General features: G+C 38.7%; 1 protein-coding gene across 2 annotated transcripts in view; it reads right to left on the bottom strand.

Annotated features, from left to right (window-relative positions):
* The window catches only part of LOC116730937 (guanine nucleotide-binding protein G(o) subunit alpha), a 109,559-nt gene that overhangs the window by 34,520 nt on the left and 50,812 nt on the right, over window positions 1-24,227 (bottom strand). For both annotated transcript variants that reach the window (XM_032580520.1, XM_032580512.1), the window contains exon 4: window positions 1,346-1,506. In XM_032580520.1, the coding sequence (XP_032436411.1) occupies window positions 1,346-1,506 (161 nt within the window). The remainder of the gene's footprint in view (window positions 1-1,345; window positions 1,507-24,227) is intronic.

Raw genomic sequence — 24,227 nt, 5'->3', positions numbered from 1 at the left:
ACCTAATTGTTTAAAAGAAGGTCACCACAGCCGAATGAATTCATGGCTGTTGCTTAGTAACCAGAGTTGGGATTGTTAGATACCACCCTCTGGAGTGATTTACTGACACATATTTACTTGTGACTTCTATAGAAGTGACAGAAAGTAACATAATAAAACCACAGAGCAGCATGAAGAAGAAAGGTTTCTGCCGTCGCTGAGCAGAGGGAAGCAGAATAAGGAGACCAAAACTATTTCCCAAAATGAGGGATATAATGATGTTTTTTCCAAAAAAAACCAAAAAGAATTTAAAGTTTCTTACACCAATTTACAGCTGCAGCATAATCACCTTCAGCGGCACTGCAGCATTTAAAGAGAATCTTCTGCTGTGTTTATCCACAAAACAAAAAGTCTAATTCAAAATCTGTTGCAAACAACTCAAACTGCATGTTTTCTTGCCTCTGCATGGACTGTTAAATATTGCCAACTCAGAGAATTTAGCTACCTCATGTGGCATTTTTACATTATTCTCAGTGTGCGTATGTGCATCTTGTGTGATCGCCTTTCTAAATTATGGCCGGGTCACAAAGGCAGGAATGTAAATCGCAGATGGAGTGTACAGTATGTGCATTGTGGTAAATAGGTCAGAACACTCAAGGCCTTTGCACACAAACACACAGAGGTGGCTTCAGGCAGGACCTACTCCTTTCACACAGCAGCGTTCTGCTTTCTATGGAATAAAAACACGCATTACATGCATGTGTGATTACCAAACCTGCACCATGCCCATAGATACCGCTTACGTCTCCAATAGTCATAGGAGGAGAAGGTTTTGACCACAGCTGATCTCTGGTTCACTGAAATGTTATCAGATTTCTGGGGTTTCTCAGGAAAGATGCACAAACGCACGCTTGTCAACAGTTTGTGTGGTCTGGTCATGTGATGTCTGTCCTATGGTTTCATTGGTTGGGCACTCTGCTCGGCTGCACAGGCCACAACATAATAGGAAGTGTGCATCAATCTTTAATGTGACATTTAACAACCCCCCACCCCACATACACACACGAAGTGATAAATAAGCTGCAACTGAAAGGTTCACATCTGATTTCACCATCAGTGAAAAATAAATAAATAAATAAATAAATAAATCTCAAATAAATGTTAAAAATGTTGTCTGGCAATAGTTTTACCAAAGAAAAATGACTGTTTCAGGAAGAAGGCAACCACAGGAAGTAAAACATCACTCAAAAAGCGCTCACAAGTAAAGAAGAAACTTGTATCAACAAGGCTTGAACCAAACCTCATTGAGTCTCTAACGTCTGATTTGTAGATCTCTACATGAACAGATTTAGAAACATGGACGTACTACTGCGCTGAGTCGTTGAGCTGGTACTCCCGGGCGCGGCTGAAGCACTCCTGGATGCCCGAGTCGGCCCACAGGCGCATCATGGCGCCCAGCAGCTCAGCGGAGTACGGCTCTGTGTCTTCCATACGACTGACGACGTCACACACCATCTTAGCGTCCGCCTGCAACACAAACACAAAAAAGAAAACAATTGGTTAGCATGCTGCAAGCTATTTCTGAGGGATTGATGAAAACACCTCAACACAACAGGACGTCTACCCGTTCACTTCGACAAATAATAACTGATGAAGTGTTAAATATAGTAGAGAACAAGGGCAAAGTTCAAACAGGGCAGAAGAATGACATAAGCCCTGAAAACAGTGGAACATGTGCTATTACTGAACAAAACCACCCGACAGAGCTGCTCCTACAGAGGCGTCACTCCAGATCTATTTCCATCACTCTTCATTGTGGGCAAACCTTAAAAATAATAATAATAATAATAACACTGGACATTCAGACTGAAGTGGCCTTTTAAAAGCTGCACATACAGAAGATCCAGAGGGCTGGAAATAGACGGAGCACTCTGGCATCTCGCTCAGCCTGGCAGAGGTTTGTTTTTAGGCTGTTGTCATGGTCATGCAGCTGTGATCCGGCCGCGCTTCCCTTCAGGGCCAGAGGCTCCTGATCAGCTCCGGGCTCCTTCCACACAAAGACGCTCCAATGCAGCACTTCTCACCGAGTCACAGCATCATAAACCGCTCATATGATCGCAAAAACCCGACAACAGAGTTAATCCGCTACACTTAAAACCTACAGATGTTTATGTCTTCATGTTCATGGTTTAGATTAGAGGAAGCAAAACATCACAAAAAAAGACAATATTGATAGATTTTCTTTTTAAAATCGGCCTTTCTCAAACAAATTTGTTTTGTACTTGAAAGGACAAGCCAAAAAACTTCATTGATAAAAGCATTCAGTACTAGGTTAAAGGTTAAAACCACCCACAATTCATCCGTTTTCCTTCTCTAAGCAGACGTTCGTTCTTTGAATCATGTGAAGCGGTCCTAATTAAAAACTTCTCCAGGTCTTCTGGGCATTTTCAAAAACTTTTTATTCAAGTTTGGATGCATTTTTATTCACTTTCTCTCCAGATATTGTACTTAACCATGAAACCGTTTGACGGTCAAGTTCCACTCATATTTGAAGTGAGTTATTCAGTAGTTACATGTACTGAACCTGTTTTGTATCGTCTACAGGCCTATCCGAACCTGTTCAGGGACTAATAATAGGTCAACTTTAAATCACAGATTTTCAAAGAAATATTTGGAAAATCCATTTTGCATTTACTCGTTATTTTGCCTTAAATAATTTTTAAATCTGTAACGGTAAACCTCTAATACTTCTCAGGGTACTGTATGTGACGTTTCTTTACATAATTGTTTAAAAGAAGCTCACCACAGGCAAATGATTTTTTTTGATTACAAAATTCTGCTAATTTCATAAAAAAAAAATCTGATTTTAAATGTGGATGGCAATGCATGTGCTAACAAGAGCTTAAACATTGGGATTTCTGTCAGCAGAATTATTTTACAAAAAGAAATTAAGAAATTATACAATGGTTCCGGAATCATCCAATCCTCCCTCTGCTTCCTGGAAAATAAACATTCCTGGATTAATCCGTTTTCCCCACACAAATGTACACGTCAGCAGTAAAGGCGATCAGATAAATACAGGTTTTGTTATCTGAGTCAGTGACACTTTAGATTTACACACCACAGTGAAAAACAAACAGAACGTACAGCAGGATATACTATAAACGGGAAATAGGAAACCCGGAGCCCTCAGCGGCGAAATAAAGACATAACACAGCGACAGGAGATAAATATCAATTAAGGAATGCATTAAAATCCACATTAGACCCAATAATTGCTGTCACTAAAACAATACATCATTAAGCTTTACGTCAGAGAACTCAGCATGAAGCCAGTGGAGCGGTATAGTGTGTCAGATTTGGAGCCGATTTTCATCGAAATGTAATTATAGCCAGACATTATAATTAGATTGTGCAGCACTCAGGCTCATATTACACCACCTGAAGACAAGGTCTGTGTGAAGTCTGACATTCTACAAAATTTAGCAGCAAAGTGACTGAACCTGAGCACAGAGGTGATTTAAACACAGCTGCTCTGATGAACTCATGGATCGCCCAGTTTAACCCCAAATCAGAGCCACAAGCTGTAAACGGCTTAATAAGCAGGTTTTCTTTTTTCTTTTGCACTTTTACCCTCTTCTGTTGCATCACTACATTTGCTGCCTCTACATCATTAACAAAGGTTTGCACCATCATAACGCTCCAAGTGCTTCTTTACTGAAACTCTCTTCCCAATTGGTATAATTCAACAAGTCAATTCAAGATTTTCTTTTGAACACTTCAAAAACACAAAATCTTAAAACAGAGTATTTTTGTCTAGTTTCTAATGCAAATATCTTAGTACACTGGAAATGAGATAAAACTACCTTATAAGTTTTATTTTATTGTTTCATTCAGTCAACAATAACTAAAAAAGTAACAAATAAAAGAAGCTACGAATGAAAAGCAGCAGAATTAAGTATAAACTTATATCTGCCTCCTATTCACAGAAAAATCAAATTAAGTATTCAACTCAGAAGACTATTGCAAATATATTTCAAATATACACAAAAGATAAACAAAAAAAACTGTCAAGATTATTCCATAAAGTGACATTTTTTATTGAAAAACATTTTTCCGATGTCACTAAGTCACTTTTTATCAAGATATACTAGCTTGTTTTAGGTAAATAATTCCTTAAAAGTGATGAAATAGTACTAGCTCCACTGGCAGATTATGTCACTAATAACATAACATTTTTCCCTTGGTATAAGTGGAATTAGAACTTTTTAATCAATATTAAGGAAATATTTACTTAAAATAAGTTCTTACATCTTGCCGAAACATTACTTACAAGTTAGATTTGCCTTATTTCAAATGTACTAAGATATTTGCACTAGAAACTAAACTAAAAATATGGTTTTGTGTTTTTGCAGTTAAGCTGCTGCAGAGAAACAGTTTTCTGAAGTTTATTTATATTGCATATTTCAGTGAGAAGACAGTTTCATGTCACTGAATCTGTAAGTGTGGCTGTTTTAACAGATGATACAACTCTACATGAAGGTTACACACTTGAACATGGAGCTGATCCACCTTCAGTTTCGATTACAACACATGTGGATGACTGTGATGAGTCTGCAGTATGCAGCGCTGCATCATTCATCTGCTGCCAGCATGCTGCTGAGTGACGTCTAAGATACTCAGTTATGTTCTGGAGCCTGTTAGCCACGCTGTTTCTAATATTAACTCGCCTCACTCTCTGAACCAGGGTCTCTGCTCTTTTACATATCAGCAGATTGTGACTCGGTCGGCAGTGAGCGAGGAATCAATCTAATAAATATGAATAATAATTAAAATCTAAAGTTGCTGACATCACCTCCTGGTAAATCCAGAGACCGGGATTCCACACAATCAGCAGAACTTCTCACATCATTTATTCATTTTAACTTGAAAAACTTTCTGCATGATCTCACATAGTTCAATAACGACCAGCCGACACCTCAAAACCAATGCAGCAAGTTTTATAAAACAAAACCTCTACTTATGGTGGACGGCATAGTTTTTCAGATTTAAATTAGAACTGGATGATTTAATCAAGATGAAGCTTCAACCTGAACAGAAGGAATGAAAAGGTGAACAGGCAAAGGAGAACGAGAAAAAAGGATGGGACTGAAGGAGGTAAGGAGAAAAGAATAAAAGGGGGCATTAGAGGATGAATGAAGGAAGGGAGGAAGGAAAAAAGAAAGGAAGGACAAGAACAGGAAAAAGGCAGGATTGAAGGAATGAAAGGAAGAAAGAAAGGAGGTAAGTAGGTAAGGAAAGATGAACGAACAAAGGAGAAAAGTTCAAACTGAAGAAAAGAAAAGAAGAAGACAAGGAAGGTTGTGGCAGAAATGACAGGATGAGTCCCAGTTGAACCAGTTGACCAAGTTGAGCCAGTAGACTGGTTTATCAGAATCCACCCAGAGCTGCCACTCCTCTTCCTCCCTCCATTCCTGTCTCTCCCTCTTCATCTCCATGTGTAAACATGTCACCTCTCCGCCCTGCAGCCAGCGGGCCTCTGGTCCCTCATTAGTAGTCTCCACCATGTCGTCCCTCTGTCCCTCCATCTGCACTCGTCCTTCTGTAGCATTGTTCTGTCCTTCATCCGTCTTTCCGTTCTAGCTCACTGACATGTTTGTTTTGTTCTCTAATGTTCCTCCCTCTGCATCATATTTCCCCCCCTCTGATTCTCCTCAGAACTTCTGTCATTTCTTCGGCTGTTTTTTGTCTCTTCTCGCCTGTTTCACCAAGCTGTGTTCGGTTTCCCCTCTCTGCATCTATTTTTGAACACCAGCCACATTCACGATGACTTACTCCTCTCCTTTCAATCAAATCTGTCTCTTCCCTACTTGTCCTTCCCATCTCCCCTGTCAGTTCCTCTGCTCTACCCATCATGGCAGAGATGAACTCAACTGTGTTCTGTTGCTGTGGAATGATCTTCCTTTGGGCATAAGACTCGCTGTTTTTAAGTCCTTCTTAAGACCCATCTTTTTTCTTTGGCTTTTGGCACAATCTGAGAGGTTTCACTTTGTCACTTTGTGTCTGTATATTAATATGTATTTTATATTCGATCTTTTCTATTTTATAATTGCATTATATTTTTGTGTATAGCACTTTGGTCCTGTTGGTGTATAAAGTGCTTCATAAATAAAGTTGGTATGGTCTGGTATGGTTGTGTCAAGTCATTTTTCAAACCTGACACCAAATGCTGCATGTTAGTTTATCTTAGTATTTTAAACTAAATGTCTAAAATGCCAACTTTTAATTATGCCAAAAAGATTTAACATATTCATTGAAACAAGATTTAATAGTTTACAGAGTTTCCCCACAGAGTAGCTTATCATGTTATGTATCATGTTTACCATATGAACAATAAGGTTCTGTATTTGCAGATTAACCTATTTGTGGATTTTTCAGGGGAATGTAACTCCAAAATCTGCTGACTCAAAAAATGTTTCGCAAGTTGTTTGAGAGAAAATGGAGCTTAGGAAACTTTGGTGCAAAGCAGCCAATCCAGAAGCACCTTTTCTGTTCCTTTGTGCTGATTGGTTGGATCCTGAAGAGCAGAAATAAGGGAGTCTGCAGATATTAGCTTCTGGTGTAGTACAAAGATGGTTTCCACTGTGCAAATCAATGCATTTTAAGGTATATTTGTTGTTTGAAACATTAAAATAAACATCTACTGTGGCTCAAAGTAGTTTGTTTTGGTGTGGAGAAATTTATTTCCACCTTTATAAATGTCGCTTCTTTAAGCTTTTAAAATAGCAGTTTGAGGCATTCCTTTGAACTCATTTAGCTGATTATGATTGGTTTATTGAGCCTCTGCAATGTGGCAACTGCAGGAAGTTATTGCAGCAATCATCTTGAGTATTGATTTATTTTAGTGTTGTTTAGGACTTTAGATGATTATCAGCCAAAGTGATAAAAACATTGTTGCCAATGACTCACATTGTGCCAGAATTCACAAAGCAACATCACCTGGCTGCTGATACGCATGTGGGAGGCATATTTCCACTTAGTATTTGTGAAATATTATAACTAAGGCTTGTTGTCAAGCAACTGTTTTGGCCAGAAACCCAAGAAGGTAATGGAAAAAATGATCAAAAATATGAAATTCAAGCATTAAAGTACAAAAATGTGACAAAATACAGAAAAAGCATGAAAACCCTACAGTAACATTTCATCACTTATAAACCAGTATCAGCTGGATGGATCTGTAGTCTATTTTACTGTCCAGCTTTATAGCGCAGTGGAGTTTACTCTCATCATTCCATCATAATCAGCATCAGCTTCATAAACATACTAAACACATACTGGATCATACAACACGGGCAACAATGAACGTGTTGCTGGTTCACTACTTATCAATACAGACTGGGAAAACCCAACAAAAGAGACAGTTTTGGAAAAAACTAAAGACAAATAAAAATCTAACAATCAAAATGTCTCCTATGTTTTTTATGTTCCCATCCACTAAAAGGCACCATGATAAGAAAACTATCAGGGTTGTTCCCTTCACCTGTCTATCAGATGGACCACAAGTCACTGCTTATTTTATATAATACTTTCATTGAACCACATTTGGGTTTTTGTGTGCAAGTTTGGCTTAATATGTACCAAAACTTACAGCCAAGAGTGCAATACAGACGAAATGAGTCAGAATACTACATAAAGTGGAATATTGGGAAATCTAATGTACATCCGTCAACTTCCACTCAACATGCAAAAAAGTTTTGTGACAGAGAGGGGAGTTATAATTTTAGGGAACAACCAAAAATAGTTTTTGTATCTAAATGTGTGGGGTAGATTTATGGAATGAATAAAATGATGAACTCAAAGTACAGATATTGACCATCTTAAAAAATGAACTGATTTGAAATTATGTTGGGTAGAATGGGACTTCAAAGGTTAAAAATGTTCTCAATTCTCTCTATCGTGATAACAATAAAAACTGTGTCACAGCAATTACTGTCCCACAAACACAAATACTGTTCCCACGTATAATACGCTTCTTTAGGACAACAGTAACACAAAGAAGTGGCATTTGTATAATTAAACTACAAAGCATATCTGTACTTAACCGTATTTTCTAATTTATTGATGCTTTCATTGAAAGGGGGTTTTAAGTAAGATTAACTGGAGTTTATCATGACAACAATAAATCAGAATTATCATGATAATAAATTTATCATGATAAATGCCCACCACTACTTCCAAATGCCCTTTTTCTAGCAAATTGTGTAAAATTGCAAGTCAATTAGCATGACTGTTTACCTCATTATATTTTTTCAGTCTTTCCTTTGTATTGTTTGTTCAAAGTAAAAGATAAATAAACTTAGTGCATATGGTTTTGCTTAAACAGCTTCGAAACAAAATGAACTCCTGTTCAGCTCATTTTGTATTTTTTTTTCTTTTCTCCGAAGAGTTTTTGCGGCGCTAGTGGCTCGTATTTTTTCCACAGTAGGCAGACAGGAAGAAGGGTGAGGAGAGGGGGGAAGACATGCGGCAAAGGTCGTCGGGACCGGGAGTCGAACCCGCGACGTCCGCGTCAAGGACTAAGGCCTCCAAACGTGGGGCGTGCTAACCCCCTGCGCCACCACAGCACGCCCCCTGTTCAGCTCATTTTAACGACGTCCATGCAATCAGATCCAGTTTTATTCACAGTTTGTTATTCTGTTAACGTCCACAGAATAACAAACACAGAATGTGACTCCGCCTCTCTCAGTGAAGACATTTCTTTCCCAGAGGAACTGCAGGGGTTGAAGTGCCAGAGTCCATGGTGTGACCTTTGACCGGGATGTGCCGACAAGTTCCTCCTAAAAGCCGAAGCTGCTTCTCGGAGTCATCCTCTGCCGAACATTGATCCCACTCAGACTGAGTGGATTTCAGCAAGCTGCAGGAAACAGAACTCCACGTTTTCCTGCGACTGTCCTGTGTGAGCAGAGCCACACAATGCCTGCAATGGACTGAAAGTTGTGTGCTTCAGGGGGTTTGAATGGAGGAGGACACCAGATGAAACAGAGCATGAGCTTCCTGTGTGTGTGTGTCTGTGTGTGTGTCCAGCTTTAGTTTAAAGAACTGGGCACTGCGCCACAAACTCCCTGAATATCCAGAGCCAAAGCCCAGGAAACTCTTCAAACATATTAAAAAGGCATGGCTGTTTATTTTCCAATTAAGCCATGAACTGAAATTCTGGAAATATCTTTCAACACTTGTTTTTGTCACACATTCAGTTGTAAATTCAAGGCACAAGATCTAATTTCCTGATCACACAGATACGTAATTTCCGCGAGATAATCTCGCTTTGCTGTGTTTTGGCCTGATAAAAGTTTTCTTTTTCTAGACAGAGAAATCTTTGTCACACTATTTTCGCAGTAAAATATTTTAAATTGTAATTCCTGTAAAAATACAATTCAATTCATTTTATTTATTTGTATTGCATCAATGCACAAACTCACCACAAGACGAGTTATTTCAATTATACAGACATTCCAGCCTTGTTCTCTTTTGTTTACAGTGCTAGGAAGAAAACAAACCTGGAAGTCCTGCTTGCTGCATTTCAAATTTTGGAAAGTTGCCTAAAAATGCAGATGAAAGGTATGATTCCAGTACAATCACTACATGCAGTAACAGCGTTAGAACAAAAGATGGTTTCCTGTAGTTGCTTCGAATCGAGCCTGGTCTGTATTCACACCAGAACCGCACCAGAGATCGTTTGGAAGCAGACCAAGACCACCTAAAAAAGTCGGTTCGGGTCGGGTTGTTTGGCTCGAGACCAGAATTGAGTGTATTCAGTCCAGATCAACGAGCAAAACTAACTCTGGTCCGATTAAAGCAAACCAAATGCATCAGGTGTAAATACCTGAAACCCACTCTAAAAACACTTCCAACTACCAAAGATAAAAGACCAAATATATCTTAATATGAATTAAGCTTCATTTATGGGGAAGTTTTTATTTCTACTCAATTTATATCAAGGAAAAACATGTAAATTGAGAAGCTCTGGGTCATTTAGTTTTCCCCCCATACTCGTGTCTTCGTACTTCCTGTCATGACCCGATCCACAAGATGCACAACGTGACTTTCTGTACCAGTTGTGGTCAGGAGTCGATTCCTGGCGTTTCCAGGGAGAACAAGCGTAGCTCAGCTATCAGAAACCCGACCCAATCGACTTCTTTAAGCAACTTGGTTTCTCTAAACTGTTATTTCGTTTTTCACGCTTCATGCTTTAATTCTTTACATTTGTGAAAAGCCACCCAGCAATGAATAAACTGATACTCAAAAAGCAACAGAAAACACCAGAGTACAGATTCTAAATGGACTCGAGATCAAAGACCCGTATTTTCGTCCTTTAGTGATGAAATGAAAATGTGCGTGTTTGTCCAGACTTTCAGGAAAATATACTGGGACACTTAAAATGGTTGATCACTGTTTAAAAGGTAAATTTATGATATATGTGAAATAAATAAACTGATTTATAATTGTCACTCATTCTAACAATTAGCGGATCTGTTTAGGAGACTTCGTTGAAAAAAAATAAGTGAAATGAATCAGTGGACAGAGCAGCAAAAAAGTTAATAAAGAATAGATTTGGGTTTCCAAAAACAGAAACAGAAAAACACAAAATTCCCCCAAAAAGATTCAAAATAAAATATAGAACTGATTTAGATCTGTTTAATAACTGCCTGCCTTCACCAGCAGGTCCTGTCATCAGATATTCATCTCATTTTTATTTTGTATAAATGGAAATTTATTATTGTGTTTCTAGCATCTCAGATGTTTCCTTCTCTTGTGTGTTTTACTGAGTAACTGGTTCATTTTAAGAACAGAACCAGGTCATTCACATCCAGTAAAAGTGACGCGTATAAATAAGTTTAACTGGCTTTTTAACGTCATGGGATTCATCAACCAATCGGATTTCTGTAAAAAAAATAAACCCAACCTATGGAGCAACTTGCTCTGTGACTCAAACCTCCTTTGTGATCTGGTTTTTGACTCTTTGGGTCTTCTGCTTGTTCTGGAAACCATTTATTTTTTTCACACCCGTCCCCTCTCTCCCTCTCTTCTCCTCCTTCTCCTCCTCTGCCGTCTGCCGGCGGAGCGAGACGCCCCACCCTTCTGCTCCGTCTCTCCCTCCTCTGCATCACGTGGCGCTCGGCTGCAGTTACCATGGTAACCCTCCTCTTTTCCCGGGATGGTGAGATAGTCTGATTTTCTTCCTCCTTTCTCTCTCTCTCATCCTTCCCATCCATTCTGTTGCACCCCCCTCTTCTATCTACCCATCCCTCTGTTTTTTCCTCCTCTTCCTTTGTTTTCCAATCCTAGGATGAATTTGTCCAACTCACATCAGAGACAGAGATGTCAGAGAAGCATCCGGAGTTGGGCACACAACCTCCCTCACCCACCGCCTCCCCCTCGTTCTCTCAGGCAGTTACTGAATAATAAAAGCGATTAAATATTTCATCGGCGTTCAGCCCTCCTGCAGTTCGCCTCAGCAGCTCTTACTCTCAGACTCGTGCGCGCCCGTCAGCGTGTGTGCCATCCTTTACTGTTGCCACCCTGGCTGAGCTCCCTGCAGCCACACCCATCCCCGACCATGGAGGCGGCGGATGTAGGGAATGTACAGTATGTGCTATTAGAGTGTTAAAATCCACTCAGGGCGGGGAAGACAGCGAGAAAAAAGAACTGCTGTTCAGCCTCACACTCAGCAGCAGAGAGGAGAGACTCATTGTATGTAATTATGGTTGTGCACACAAAGCGTGGAGGAAAGGAAAGATACATTCATGGGATGCAGATCTGTGTTGCAGTGCAGTTTTGTGCTAAGTGAATCTCCATTACTGTTATTGATTCTGATTATTACGGCACAATAAACCGGTTTAAGTCACTGCCGTTTCATTCAGCTCCAAAACTATCTTATGTTTTCTTACATCTATTTTTTTCAGCTACTGATATACAACTGTACAGCAGCAGGTAGTTCAGGGCTTTGTTAAAAAAAATTATGACAAATACCAAACAAACCAACGGAGCTATTAAACTATTTCTGCCAGCTGTTTTGTTGACAGTTTAGGAAATGAAAACTTGATGTTTATCAGACATTTTTTAGATTTTGACTTCATGTCTGACATCATTTTTATAAAAATGATTTCCCAGATCCCAGATGTTGTTTAAAAGCTTTAATTTTTATGTTTATCCAACTCTACCGTGGTCATAATGCTAAAGAAGAAACAAATTGTTCATTTTTTGTTTTTGGAGATCCTGATAATCTTTTCAGTCAATGTAAAATTATCCATTTCAGCCTTGACTGGGACATTTTGAACGAGATACAATTAAAACAATCAAAAATGTGTAAAAACAAAACAAAACTGTGAAATAACCTTTCAGTTTGGTGCTAGCTAACAGAAAACTACAACTGCATCCCAGAAAGTATTGAAAAATCTCAACTTAACTGGTACAAACATGCAGAGTCCAAAATGTAAAAGCTGAACTTTGGAGAAAGGATGAATAAAAGAAGTTTTCAATGCCAACATTCATTCATTCAGCAGCAGAGTACAGCGAGTCGTCAAACCCAGGGGTTTTTTTTTTTTTGGTAAACGGTTGGCATTGCGTCAGGAAGGGTAAACATTTATGGATTCATAACTTATTTATGGCTGCAGAGAATTATAAAAATATACTTCAGAAAAGCAACCTCGGTTAAGAAATCCAGGTCAGATTTAGAAAAGGAAAACCTGACAACAAGAACAGATGATAAAAGTAAAACAGGAGGAGCATGGAAGCTTATTGGAGTTGGCAAGAAAAACACAGAGGTGAAGGATCTGAAACGGAGTCAGTGGTGACCTCTAAAGAGAGCAGTCAAAGGAAAACTAAAAATAAGATCCTAATCTGGGTGAAAATAATCTTAATCCACATTCTTGGAAATAATTTACGGCATTGTTGTGGTGTATGATTAAAAAATGTTACAAATGCAGATTGTGTGATGATTTACAAAACTGAAAATTTGGCTGGAAAATGCTCTCAGGATAAAACGGAAGTTTATGCAGGTCTGAAAAACTGCTGCAAAGATGTTGCAAAAGAGGAGAGGAATCACTCTGATCATAGTTCTGGAGATTTTCTTGCTATTTATTGCCATTAGAAAAGGTGTTGCGTGGGCGTGCCGTGGTGGCGTAGGGGTTAGCGCGACCCACATTTGGAGGCCTCAAGTCCTCGACGCGGCGGTCGCGGGTTCGACTCCCGGACCCGGCGACATTTACCGCATGTCTTCCCCCCTCTCCTTCCCTGTTTCCTGTCAGCCTACTTCATAAAAAGGGACACTAGAGCCCACAAAAAGACCCCCTGGAGGGGTTACAAAAAAAAAAAAAAAAAAAAAAAAGAAAAGGTGTTGCATGTAAAACTTTAATGTGACCCTCACAGCCCACCATAGATCCAGTGATGTCAGGGATTCAAACAAGCAAGAAAAGTCTATGCTGTTTTCAGTTCTATGAGATTAAAAAAAATCACTCCAATCTGTAAAATTTTGTTCTCCACTTTTATTTAATGACGAATCATAAATGTAAATTTCTGGTAAATATTCAAGCTAAATGTAAATCCCACTCAAACCCACTCCTACCAAACCAGCTGAGCGCCGTCACATCCCAGAATGATGAGCAAACCGTTCACCTTCAGCCGCCATGACGACGACCCCTCGCCCGCCACCCTGAGAGACAGTGAAAAATTCTTTGCATACAAAGTGTATTGGCTCAGGACAGCTGTCTGGAATAAATCCACTCCTTAAACACACACACACATTAATACACACAGAGAGCAGCACCTTCATGTGTCTTTGTCAACAACGGTTCCTGAAAAAAAGTCCAACAGGAGCCGTTCCTCTCTCTCTCTAACCACCGTCTGCTCCATCTCATGCTGGCCTGATAGTTTCCTATTAAAGATCTCCAGCTATGCGGTACTATATCACTTCCAGGCGCTTCATCTTTGGCCGGTTATTCTGTAGCTGAGCAAACCACTCAGGAAAGAGAGACAGAGACAGAGAGAGAGAGAGAAATAGTTGGAGAGAGAAAGAGAGAGACCGTGTGCTCCGTGAACTATTACATGTAAAAAGCTGATCTCAGTAATCGGCCTGCATATTTCTAGAGATGATTTTTTTCAGTGGTTTTGGGTCTTTCGGTTGGAAATGTGGTAATTTTTTTCTTTGCAATATGATGCAAACAAAATACAACAAATAAACATGCAAACAAATACACGAAATGAGCTCCAATTATTGGTGGGAGTTTGTTTTTATTTTTAATTTAAAGCAACGTTAGTAAGCGTTTAGGTGAAAAGGTTTCAGCAAATTTAAGTGCTAATACAATAGACAGAGATATTTACATCCTTTTCTTTGTCAAGTTCAAAAACATTCAAATCTAATCTGAGGTGAACAAAAAAAGATCTATTTAAGAAAGTTGAGGCCAAACTTGAAGAGTCTGGGAAAAAAATTTTTTCCGCATAGTGGATTGCTGGGATTCACATGGATTAGTGACCACAGTCACCCAAAAATAGCGAAAACCTACAACTGCACCTTAATATGCATTAATACGCACAGTTAATGCTAACACAGAAGCTAACATCCACAGTCTCCCTTTTTTCTGCTCTTGGCGGTTCAACCAATCAGCACTAAGTCCAGCAGCATTGCTTCTGGCTGTTTCAGCTTCTAAAGTCACATTTTAACATGGTAGATATGCTCTATGAAAAGCTCCCTAATAGGCAAAAATTTACCAAATAATTAGGAGTTATGTTGAATAGAGAAATCTGCAACTAATTTCAACTCAACACATTGTTAAAGACTATACAGCCAGGTTCATTTACTTCACCATATTAACTGTTATAGAGCAAACAATGAACAAAACACATCAAAGAAAGAACAAAACATTTAATCTGGTAATAACCAAAACCTGGACAGCTTCTCCTTCAGGCTCAGTTCATATTTCCACCATGATTGGCAGAGAATGAATCTCCATTCTGTTTGTTTTAACTCAGGTAAGATAGATAAACTCCTCCACCTATTTCAGTGACTCCTAACCATGTGTAACAGCGACCATCGACTGTTCATGTGAAGATATGAACGGCTGAGTGTGTGAAGCTCAGAGACGTGTTGGGTTCATGTTAAGCCAGCTCCTGTGAACCTGCGGATGTGATTTTCAGAAGGAGGTGACAGCTGGAGCTAAGTATAGAGGAAATTGGAGAGGAATCTGACAGTGAGTGACAGAGGAGCAGATTGGATGAGAGGCTGATACGCCATCAAGAAGGAAACCGGGAGAAAGAGTTGAAGGGGATGTTGGGTTATAGTAAAGAAAAAGAGAAAGGAAAACCGAGAGAAGAAGAAAATATTCCTCAGTTTAATACATTTTTAAAAAATGAAGGTTGGTTTTTACAAACCAGAAGTCTGCATCCTGTACAATCCATTTCTGCCCTCAGTCCAGATTATTAAAAACAATTTAGAGCTGCAAATTTTAAGATGTTTTGAAAAAAGACAACTTAGTTTTTGCTGAATATCTACTAGTTCACCTTTCTAAAGAACCACCATTTAATCTGAGTTTTGGGTTTTAAAATAAAGACAAACATAGCTTTTCCAAAATGTATATTTACACATTTTCATCTATAGATGCAGTTATTTGTCAGAAATATTTCAAGAATAAAACAAAGAGCACATTTAAAAAATATATTACTGGTATGTTTATGTCACTTTGTTGTGGAGAGTTAATGAAATAATGGAATCTGACTGAAAAACTACTAAAATCTTTGTGCGTCATTGTGGCAATTTTCAAAACCATTAGTTGTGTGTTTAATATTTAGCCAGTTATTAAGAGCCACTTGTTGCTCTGGGTCTGCAGGTTCCAGACCTCTGCTACAGATCAATACAAAGACTGACTCTTTGTCTTCTCACAGTGGGTTAGCAACTGTTTTTACCCTGTTGCAAGATCAACACACTTTCTGTGTAGATGCCTGAGATCCATGTGGTCAAATGTTTGATCTGCTTTAACATTTTAATTACTTGAAATGCATCAACTTATATTTAAAATAACATGTTTGCATTCAGCGGGCATTAAAGGTGACCTTGATCAGGTTAGGGATAAGACTTATGGACAATACAAAACATGTTTATTACATGTTTGACACAAAATCATTCTTAAACAATGAGGTCTCAGTATAATCATACATCTTTGGAAACCAAAAGTGGAGGCTCAAGCACAACCAACAAGAATGCAGCAAGTGGTTTCTGGAGGGTAAGTCAATAACAAAACATTTGTTTTTTCCAGCAGTCATTGTACAGCTCATACAGCAGTAAAACCAGCTGATGTGCCCTTTAAACAGCAGCCACTGGGAAGCTCCTGCTGGTTATATTAAAGGACAGGATGTCATCTAAAAGAGAGGTTTTCTGAGGGGAGCAGTCTGCTGACATTAACCAGACATCTCTGCTGTTTGATAATGTCCTTCTGGCTGTTCTCATCAGACGGTGATCTCTACTGTCCATCTGTACAATTGAAACTTAGTTGAGAAGTAGAAATTGCGAGTTAGTGAGCCGAGTGAGCGGCTGCATCCAGATGTGAACAGAGTCCTGCAGGCTTAACAGGAGCAGGTGTGCAAGTGTCACCACAGTTTGGCAGAGGAAGGATGAAAAACTGGACAAAGAGGACAAGGAAATGAGTTCAACAATCACAGGAGCAATAGAGAAGGCATTCACACCCAAAAATTGCACAGGATGTGCTCCTTCTGCTATTGTCAACGTTTCGTTTTGCTTCACAGCCATTTTCACAGCTGCGGTCTGCGCCTGCCAGAAGTAGGACTCAAGGAATGCAACCTGTTCAGATTTCCAGGACTCTCAGTACTGCTGTTCTTAAAGCCCGAGTGTGTTAGTAAGATACCTGAAGTACCACAGTCATGGTGATGCTTTTAGCAGGAAACACAGGAAAAGGCTTACAGGATTCCACTAATGATTTATTTATTGCCCCAAAGTGATGCTTCAAACCAGCAACTCGTCATCAGACACAGTGACTGAGCCGAGCTCCATCTTACATCAGCAGGTATTTAGAACATCAAGTCAAATGACAAACATGTTAATTGGGAATCAAACATCTACAGTATAAGGAATAATGATGATCATCTGTAAATAGGGGAACAGGTTTGCCGTTGGTTTAGCATCTTACTGTCAGATACAGCAAGTTTTATTTACAATAAATATACAAGTAAAAACAAAATTTAGACCTAAAATTATTTTAATTCAACCAAGAAGTTTATTTCTGATACAAAATGAGAAAGATATCTCCTTAATGATGATAAAATGATGTAAAATGAAAGTAGTACACTTAATTAAAAAAATTATTTCAAAAATGTATTTATACCCGTCTCAATAATGAAAGGAAATGTCTCTATTGGGGTGACAGCAGTTATTATTGCTGGCAAGGTTTTTACAGATTTCCACTATCATGATTTATCTTTTGTGATTAATAGATTGGAAATATTATTTATTGTCCCACAGTGAGGAAATTTAGGTGAACCAGCAGCATTGAAGTATGTAGGTTCACATGACAAAATCAAAAAGTGTTAAAGAAAATATATAAATAACAATAATATAGTGTACAAGGTCATAACAGTGCAGTTATCAGAAATAGCACACTCTGATCTAAGGGATGCACAACTGATATTACTTTTTTAAGTATACATAAAATGCATTTTCTCTGGTGTATTAAAAGACAAGAGACTATTTATAATATATGAAAAATAAAAACAGTCCTGAAAAACATGTGTTCAATACTCCAGGCCTTTTAGTTTGGAAGGCCTCCTTTCCATCACCCTAATCTTTAAGTCTATCAGATCCAAGATATGAATATTTGTAAAAATTATTTTAAATCTCAATGTGACAAGGATATGAATGCTTTGGGTACAATATGTAAACATATGTAGAGTGGCGCAGTTGGTAGCACTGTCGCCTTGCAGCAAGAAGGTCCTGGGTTCGATTCCCGGCCCGGAGTCTTTCAGCATGGAGTTAGCATGTTCTCCCTATGCATGCGTGTCAGGTTTCTCTAAATTCTCCTTGTGTGCATGGATGTTTGTCCTGTGTGTCTCTGTGTTGCCGTGTGATGGACTGGCAACCTGTCCAGGCAGTTTCATGCAGATTATTCTTCCACATCTTATTTAATTTGTTAAACTGAGGAAGACAGTTGATAAGCATATCACACCATGGTGGACCTGCAAGCCAACATAGAGAAACCAGATTGGTCTGATTGAGTTGATGTTGGCTTTCACCATGCTCAAACAAAGCAGACCATCTGAGTGAAAGGGCACTCAGAGGGCAAAAGTCAGTTAAAAGCAAACCCAACAGCTCTGGTTTGACAGGTCCCTGAATGAATGTTTTCTGCTGTGGAATCTCTGCCTCTCAGAGGGGCATCCCCTACGCAGAACCACCACCGACACCAGGACACACTGAAAACAGCTCACAACTGAAAATGCAAATGTTCTTAAACTTTAAGCTCAATCTTCATTGGTTAACTTTACTAGGTTAGCCACTTAGTTTGCCGAGCATCTGTGGTAAACTGTCAGCATAACCACAGCTGGCTGACTGATGTTTCCAGAACAACTCACAAGACAATTACACCAAAACAGACAAAGTAAGTTAAAGAAATGTCACACAAGCACAATACGCAGTTCTTACCAAGCTAAAAGACAAAAATACATGTGGCATCAATGTGAAAACCAACAGACAACTGGCAGGCTGCAAGACGAATGCAGCAAAAACAATGAAAGGGGAAAAAGGACAAAAAAACAGTTTTACTCATCATAGATAACCAGTTTTAACTGGGTCCACTACACCCTAGTATGCCACATGTGATCATAAAAGTGTCATTTACCTGAAGACAACTTTCTCTACTTCTGTAGCTGTTTCCATTACAAATGAATGCAAAACTTTGTCAATATTCCACTAATGTAAAAAAAAGAAAACAATTTCACATGCAGTGTTTCCATTAAATAAGAAGCAGAATTAGAATCACACGTGAATACTTTTTTTATGCGATAAGTTAAAAAACATGGGCGTCGTGTTATTCCATCTACGTCCTGTTGTCTTTTTTGTGATTTACGCCAGCAGTAATTTGGGTGTTGATCATGTGACCTGTGTGATGTGAATAAAGTGTTTCCATTTCAATTTTGCAAAAAATAAAACTAAGTTTTGATATGGCCAAAAAAAAAACAAACCTCATCCTAGAGTAAAAACTTTTTTGTGTGTTTTTATTATTTATATATATTCTTTTTTTTATTCCAACAGACGCATCCAATTTGACAAATAAGAAGAAAACCTGTTATACACAATCATAAAAAAACAACCACGGAAACAAACCAAAGACCAAGCTTGCATAGAGCCTTTGCAGTTGTCTAAATTAATTCCCTGCTTAAATTCCCCAAAACTCCAGGACACAATCACACTGACAAAATGAAACACGATACAATATGTTCTTAAATGCCGCCTACCTTATTTAAATAGAAGCTCACTCTGACGACTTTTCTGGGACACAAAAAGGCTAAATAATTCACCTGGTTTATGTTAATATTGATCGCAATCGCACAAACTCAGTCTACGCCAAACCACGCCCACACACACGCTTGAGCTGGAGTCGATGCTGATTGGATGAATCCTGTGGCCGCGGGAGGGCGTGGCTAAATTCCTGTCAATCATTCTGAGCCGACGGACAGAAACACTGAATCGGGCTGTCAGAAGTTAGCCCTTCGGAAAGACCACAGGATTTTCTCCAGGTGGTTTGACACCAGATTTGTTGAAAATTTAACAAAATGTGATACATTATTTCTAAAATGTATTCATTTTTAGGTAGTTATTTTTAAGTTGTTTATTTTAACAACTTAAAAATAATGTCAGGGAGGGCTTAGTCCTATTAGCTCACTTATACGAGCCGTCCCTGAACGCAGCTAATGTTTTTGCAGATTTGACTGAATTAAAGAGTCTCAAAGCCTTTCTAGATTTTTACAAACTTCTTGGATCAGATCAGTCATCTATCACAGAGTTCATCATTTCCAGTTGTTAAACTCAAAAACAGCAAACTAATCCAGGACTGAAAAATACATTTACATACCACAAACCTTAGCAGCCAAACTATGCAGAAAAAGCCCATTGGCTCATTTCATTTCCTAATCCAGAAGCAACTCACAGCATTCAGATAGAAATGTAAGAAACAAGCTTATGTTACATTAATATATTACAGAATAAATGCTCTCCATTAGGTGATTTTATTTATAGGAATCCTGTTTCTCTGCAGACTGTTCTTTATGTGCTAAATCTTTGTGTTTTAAAGCATCTCTGGATACTTTATAAATGGTTTCATGTTAACAACAGCACTGGCATATTTTTATGTACAAAGCCTTACCAGATAAGCCACCATTTTTATTTCAGAACATTGTTTTATGTTTGAAACAATATGCTAATAAATCATACCACTTATGAATCACTTTATCACACATTTATACAATCTAGGTATTTGGTCAGGGTGTGAGTGTGGCTCTTAAGTGAATCTTCACTCTGCTGCCAACTGACATCCTGACAGAAATCTTTTCACTCATCAGAGCTGCAGCTGAGGTGGGAGGTTAAAAATGTCCTGCAAGCTATTCCACTCAGGAGATATTTCTGATTATGCTCCAGAGGGCCAGATCACCCAGCAGCCTCAGGGAGCGTTAGGATCCTGCTGATCCTAACCAAACAGGTTACACAGTAATGACAAATCTATGTTTAGTTTCCACTTTTATTGTACGGTTGGGACTATGAGCATTATAATGAAAGTAAATTTTAGGTGAACCCATTAACTCATGATTTCCAAGAAAAATTATGGAGCATCAGTGAAATTTCAGCTTCTACAATTTAGACTCTGAGTGATTCATGCTGGTCATTTTGACATCAATCAAGTGGAGTCCCACAGTCCAGAAACATGAATGTCGGGGAACACATTTTGTGAAATGTCAAGTTCTGTGACGTATCCCTTAATTTTACAGAATTTTTATTATTGTAAAATCTTACAGTCCTAATTCTGTCCCTATATTAGGACTGAAACATTGCTGCAGAATAGAATCCGTCTTGTTCCTTTATTACTGGTGTGATGTTGCAACATATCAGTGGCATTTCATGCACATGTAATTTTGAGGTTCACTTTCATGAGATTAATTTCAGACAAATCATCAAAACTTAAGTAAGACTTGTGCAATGAACAGACAACATACCAGTAACAAAAATTGCCCATATATCAGCCAACTGTGTAAACAGACGGCGATTTGGAGCAACTTTTCATCAGTGCAGACAGAGCGTTTGCATGCTGTGGTATGTATTTGTCCAAAATTACGTTGGGCTGTAAAAGTGATTCATGTAGTAGGTCAGTTTGGTAGGAAAGCAGATTCTCAAAGTATGACCTTTTGTGGGAAAGTGCATCTGTATGTGAATATACAAGCTTGAGCCAATTTGCATGTGGTGCAGGTGCAAGAGTGAGTGAATGTGCATCAATGTGCTGACCTACTTTACTGACAGTATGTACTGTTGGGATTTAATGATACATAAAACTCAAGAGAAAAGATGAGATGAGACACAATATTGAGCTCACAAGACAGAACAAGAGTTTAATATTGCTGCCAAAATTCATTATTGCTACATGATTTTGCCACAAACTCAACAAACAGATACAAAGTCTTCTTTTTTGATTTCTTGAATCTCCTTAGACATTTGGGCAATTCTTTAACCACTCATGATCTGCAGCACATTTCACATTTCCCAGTTGCTACTGACAGGCTGCGCTGTGATAGTAATGTGACTCAACATATTGCTAGATCTTGTTATATCCCTAATATTCATACACTGCTGAAGCAGTTTTTTCATCTTAATGCAATATTATTAGCAGTACCAAATGCATGCTCTTATGTAGTAACGGTTGACATGGAATGAAAAAAAACTTGATAAACAGAAAAAGTCAGCATGTTCTTTATCTCCTGTTTTATCTGCCAGCCTACACAAAAGGGTGCTGCATCAATGTCAGTCATTCCCTTTAAATATTATAATGTTTGAGTTGTAACATCATAAATAGAATTTTTGAATGTGTAATAAATCTGTTGTGGGATAGCATTAGTGATGGTTCCTTTACGAATCAGATACAGACATGCTTCTTCATAGAAACGCAACACAAATATGCAAAGGTGTGTCAAAGGTATACCACTGATATGAAACAAAACAGGGCCTCCTGACAAATAATTCATGATTTATTAGCTGATTTTCTTGGAACTGATAAAGGGAGAAATTATACATAACAAATGCACTAGTTTATGCTTGTTATAAAGTTCAATAATTATTTTTTAAGGATCAACTAAAAATGATTAAAAGCTTTAAAATTGTTGTTATGCTGCATATCTTCTAGACTTGTAGTCTAAAATATCCAATGATATGTTCGATTATCCATCTGAATATAAATGTTCTGTAAATACATTTTAAGCTCAAGTGAGTAAATATATAGAAAACTGAGTGAACTTTTAAAAGACAGTTTAAGTCTGTTGAGTTTCATCTTAAAGCACCTAAAGAAGTTTTCTTGCTAACTGAAAATGAAGGGGAAAACCCAGAAGTATGACCAGACCTGATTAAATGTTTAATTGTAAATATCCAGAAAACTAACAATTATTCCAGCTTTTAGTTGGGGTCTCATACAAGCAAGCAATTGTGCAAAAATCAAAGCTGCAGTGATCTGCAGCTGTTTTTATATAAAGAAACCCAGTTAATTTCAACCTGCAAGTCAAACACCAGGGAGTCATGAGACTGTTGTGAAGGGGGGCTAAGATTAGCCGTGCTCTTTTTGATAGAGCACAAAGTAGCCCAGTTTATCTGAAACACTGATTAAGGCAGATCAGGCTCTGAAACATGTAAAATATGACTCAGAGTGAATATAATAAACACCAATTAATTTAATCTCCTTGCAGTAACAGATTAGTTGCCTCAGATACTTTCAATCAAATCCTAATTGTCAAAAGCACACAGGAATGTTGCCATTGCAGGTTTTTACTAATGTAATTCAGTTCCTGGGTCTAACAGGCGGGTCGGTGGGGGTTGAGGTGCGTAGAGGAGCAGCAGAGAAGGAGAAATGGGACCAAAGAAAGAAAATCCACTTGAAGGTATAAAAATGACGGGAGAGAAAAATGATTGGGGGCCCTCCGTTCCGGCCAACTGCATGCAAAACGGCGAAGCCAAAATACATCGTCCAATCGCAAAGGAGATGGCTGGTCAGGTGACCGCCAGGCTGAGAGCTCTATAGAGGCGGCTGCGAGCCTGGTTGCCATGGCAACTGGTTGGTATCCTAGAGACTGGCAGAGAGGGGCTTATAGGAAAGTGAATGGTAAGACACCCAGAGGAGGGAAAGAGATGGAGCAGAAGCCTCGTCCCGCATCTCACAGCCAAGAAAATGCGCAAGCACTTCAAGTCTTATTGCGGCATGTGAGGGCCGGTGTGTGTAGGGGTGGGGGTGTGTGTGTGTGTGCGCAACTTTTAGGCCACTATGGCCATTACAGAGAAGTGCTGTTAATTTAGATTATCTTATTTTCACAGCCAAACACACACAGAGCAGAGGAAGCACAGACCGTCCCACTACATTCAGGTCTGATGCTTCATTGAAGCATCAGACCTATAAATAATAGCAATCCACCCCCCCCACACACACACACACACACACATATAAAGGCTCAATCACAAGGGATACAAGGACGCTCGACAAGTCCTGCCTGGATATGCCTGGGTGTGCGTCAACTCATCCCGAGAACACGTTGTACTGAATCTCAAATCTGCCTTTGGAAAACAAAACGATCAACTTTAGTTTATGTTTATTTATTTATGTATGTGGTAATTTGGTTGAACTAAATGATATCTTACCAGCTGAAGTCGTAGCTGGTGACATTTCAGCCAGAAGAGCAGCTATTTGCTGTAATTATGTAACTGTTTGCATCTGATGGGGTCAGACTGTAAATGTAGGTCTCTGAAAACAGTTACAACCTCCGCATGAGAGATAACAGGCTTTAACGTGTAAGATGGTGGAACAAAATGAACCATATTAATCCTTTTGATAATTAAACGGCAGCCTTGGTGAGAGAATGAAATGTATGGTGTGAGTCTTGTTCATATAGGAAAACAGGTCAGTGTCTCTATGATGCTAAGCTAAAATTTGAGAGATTAATTACATTTTT

Source organism: Xiphophorus hellerii, chromosome 2 (assembly GCF_003331165.1).
Source record: "Xiphophorus hellerii strain 12219 chromosome 2, Xiphophorus_hellerii-4.1, whole genome shotgun sequence".
In the NCBI taxonomy this organism is placed as follows: Eukaryota; Metazoa; Chordata; class Actinopteri; order Cyprinodontiformes; family Poeciliidae; genus Xiphophorus; species Xiphophorus hellerii.
The sequence above is the reverse complement of the archived record's forward strand: the minus strand, read 5'-3'. Positions and strand labels throughout refer to the sequence as shown.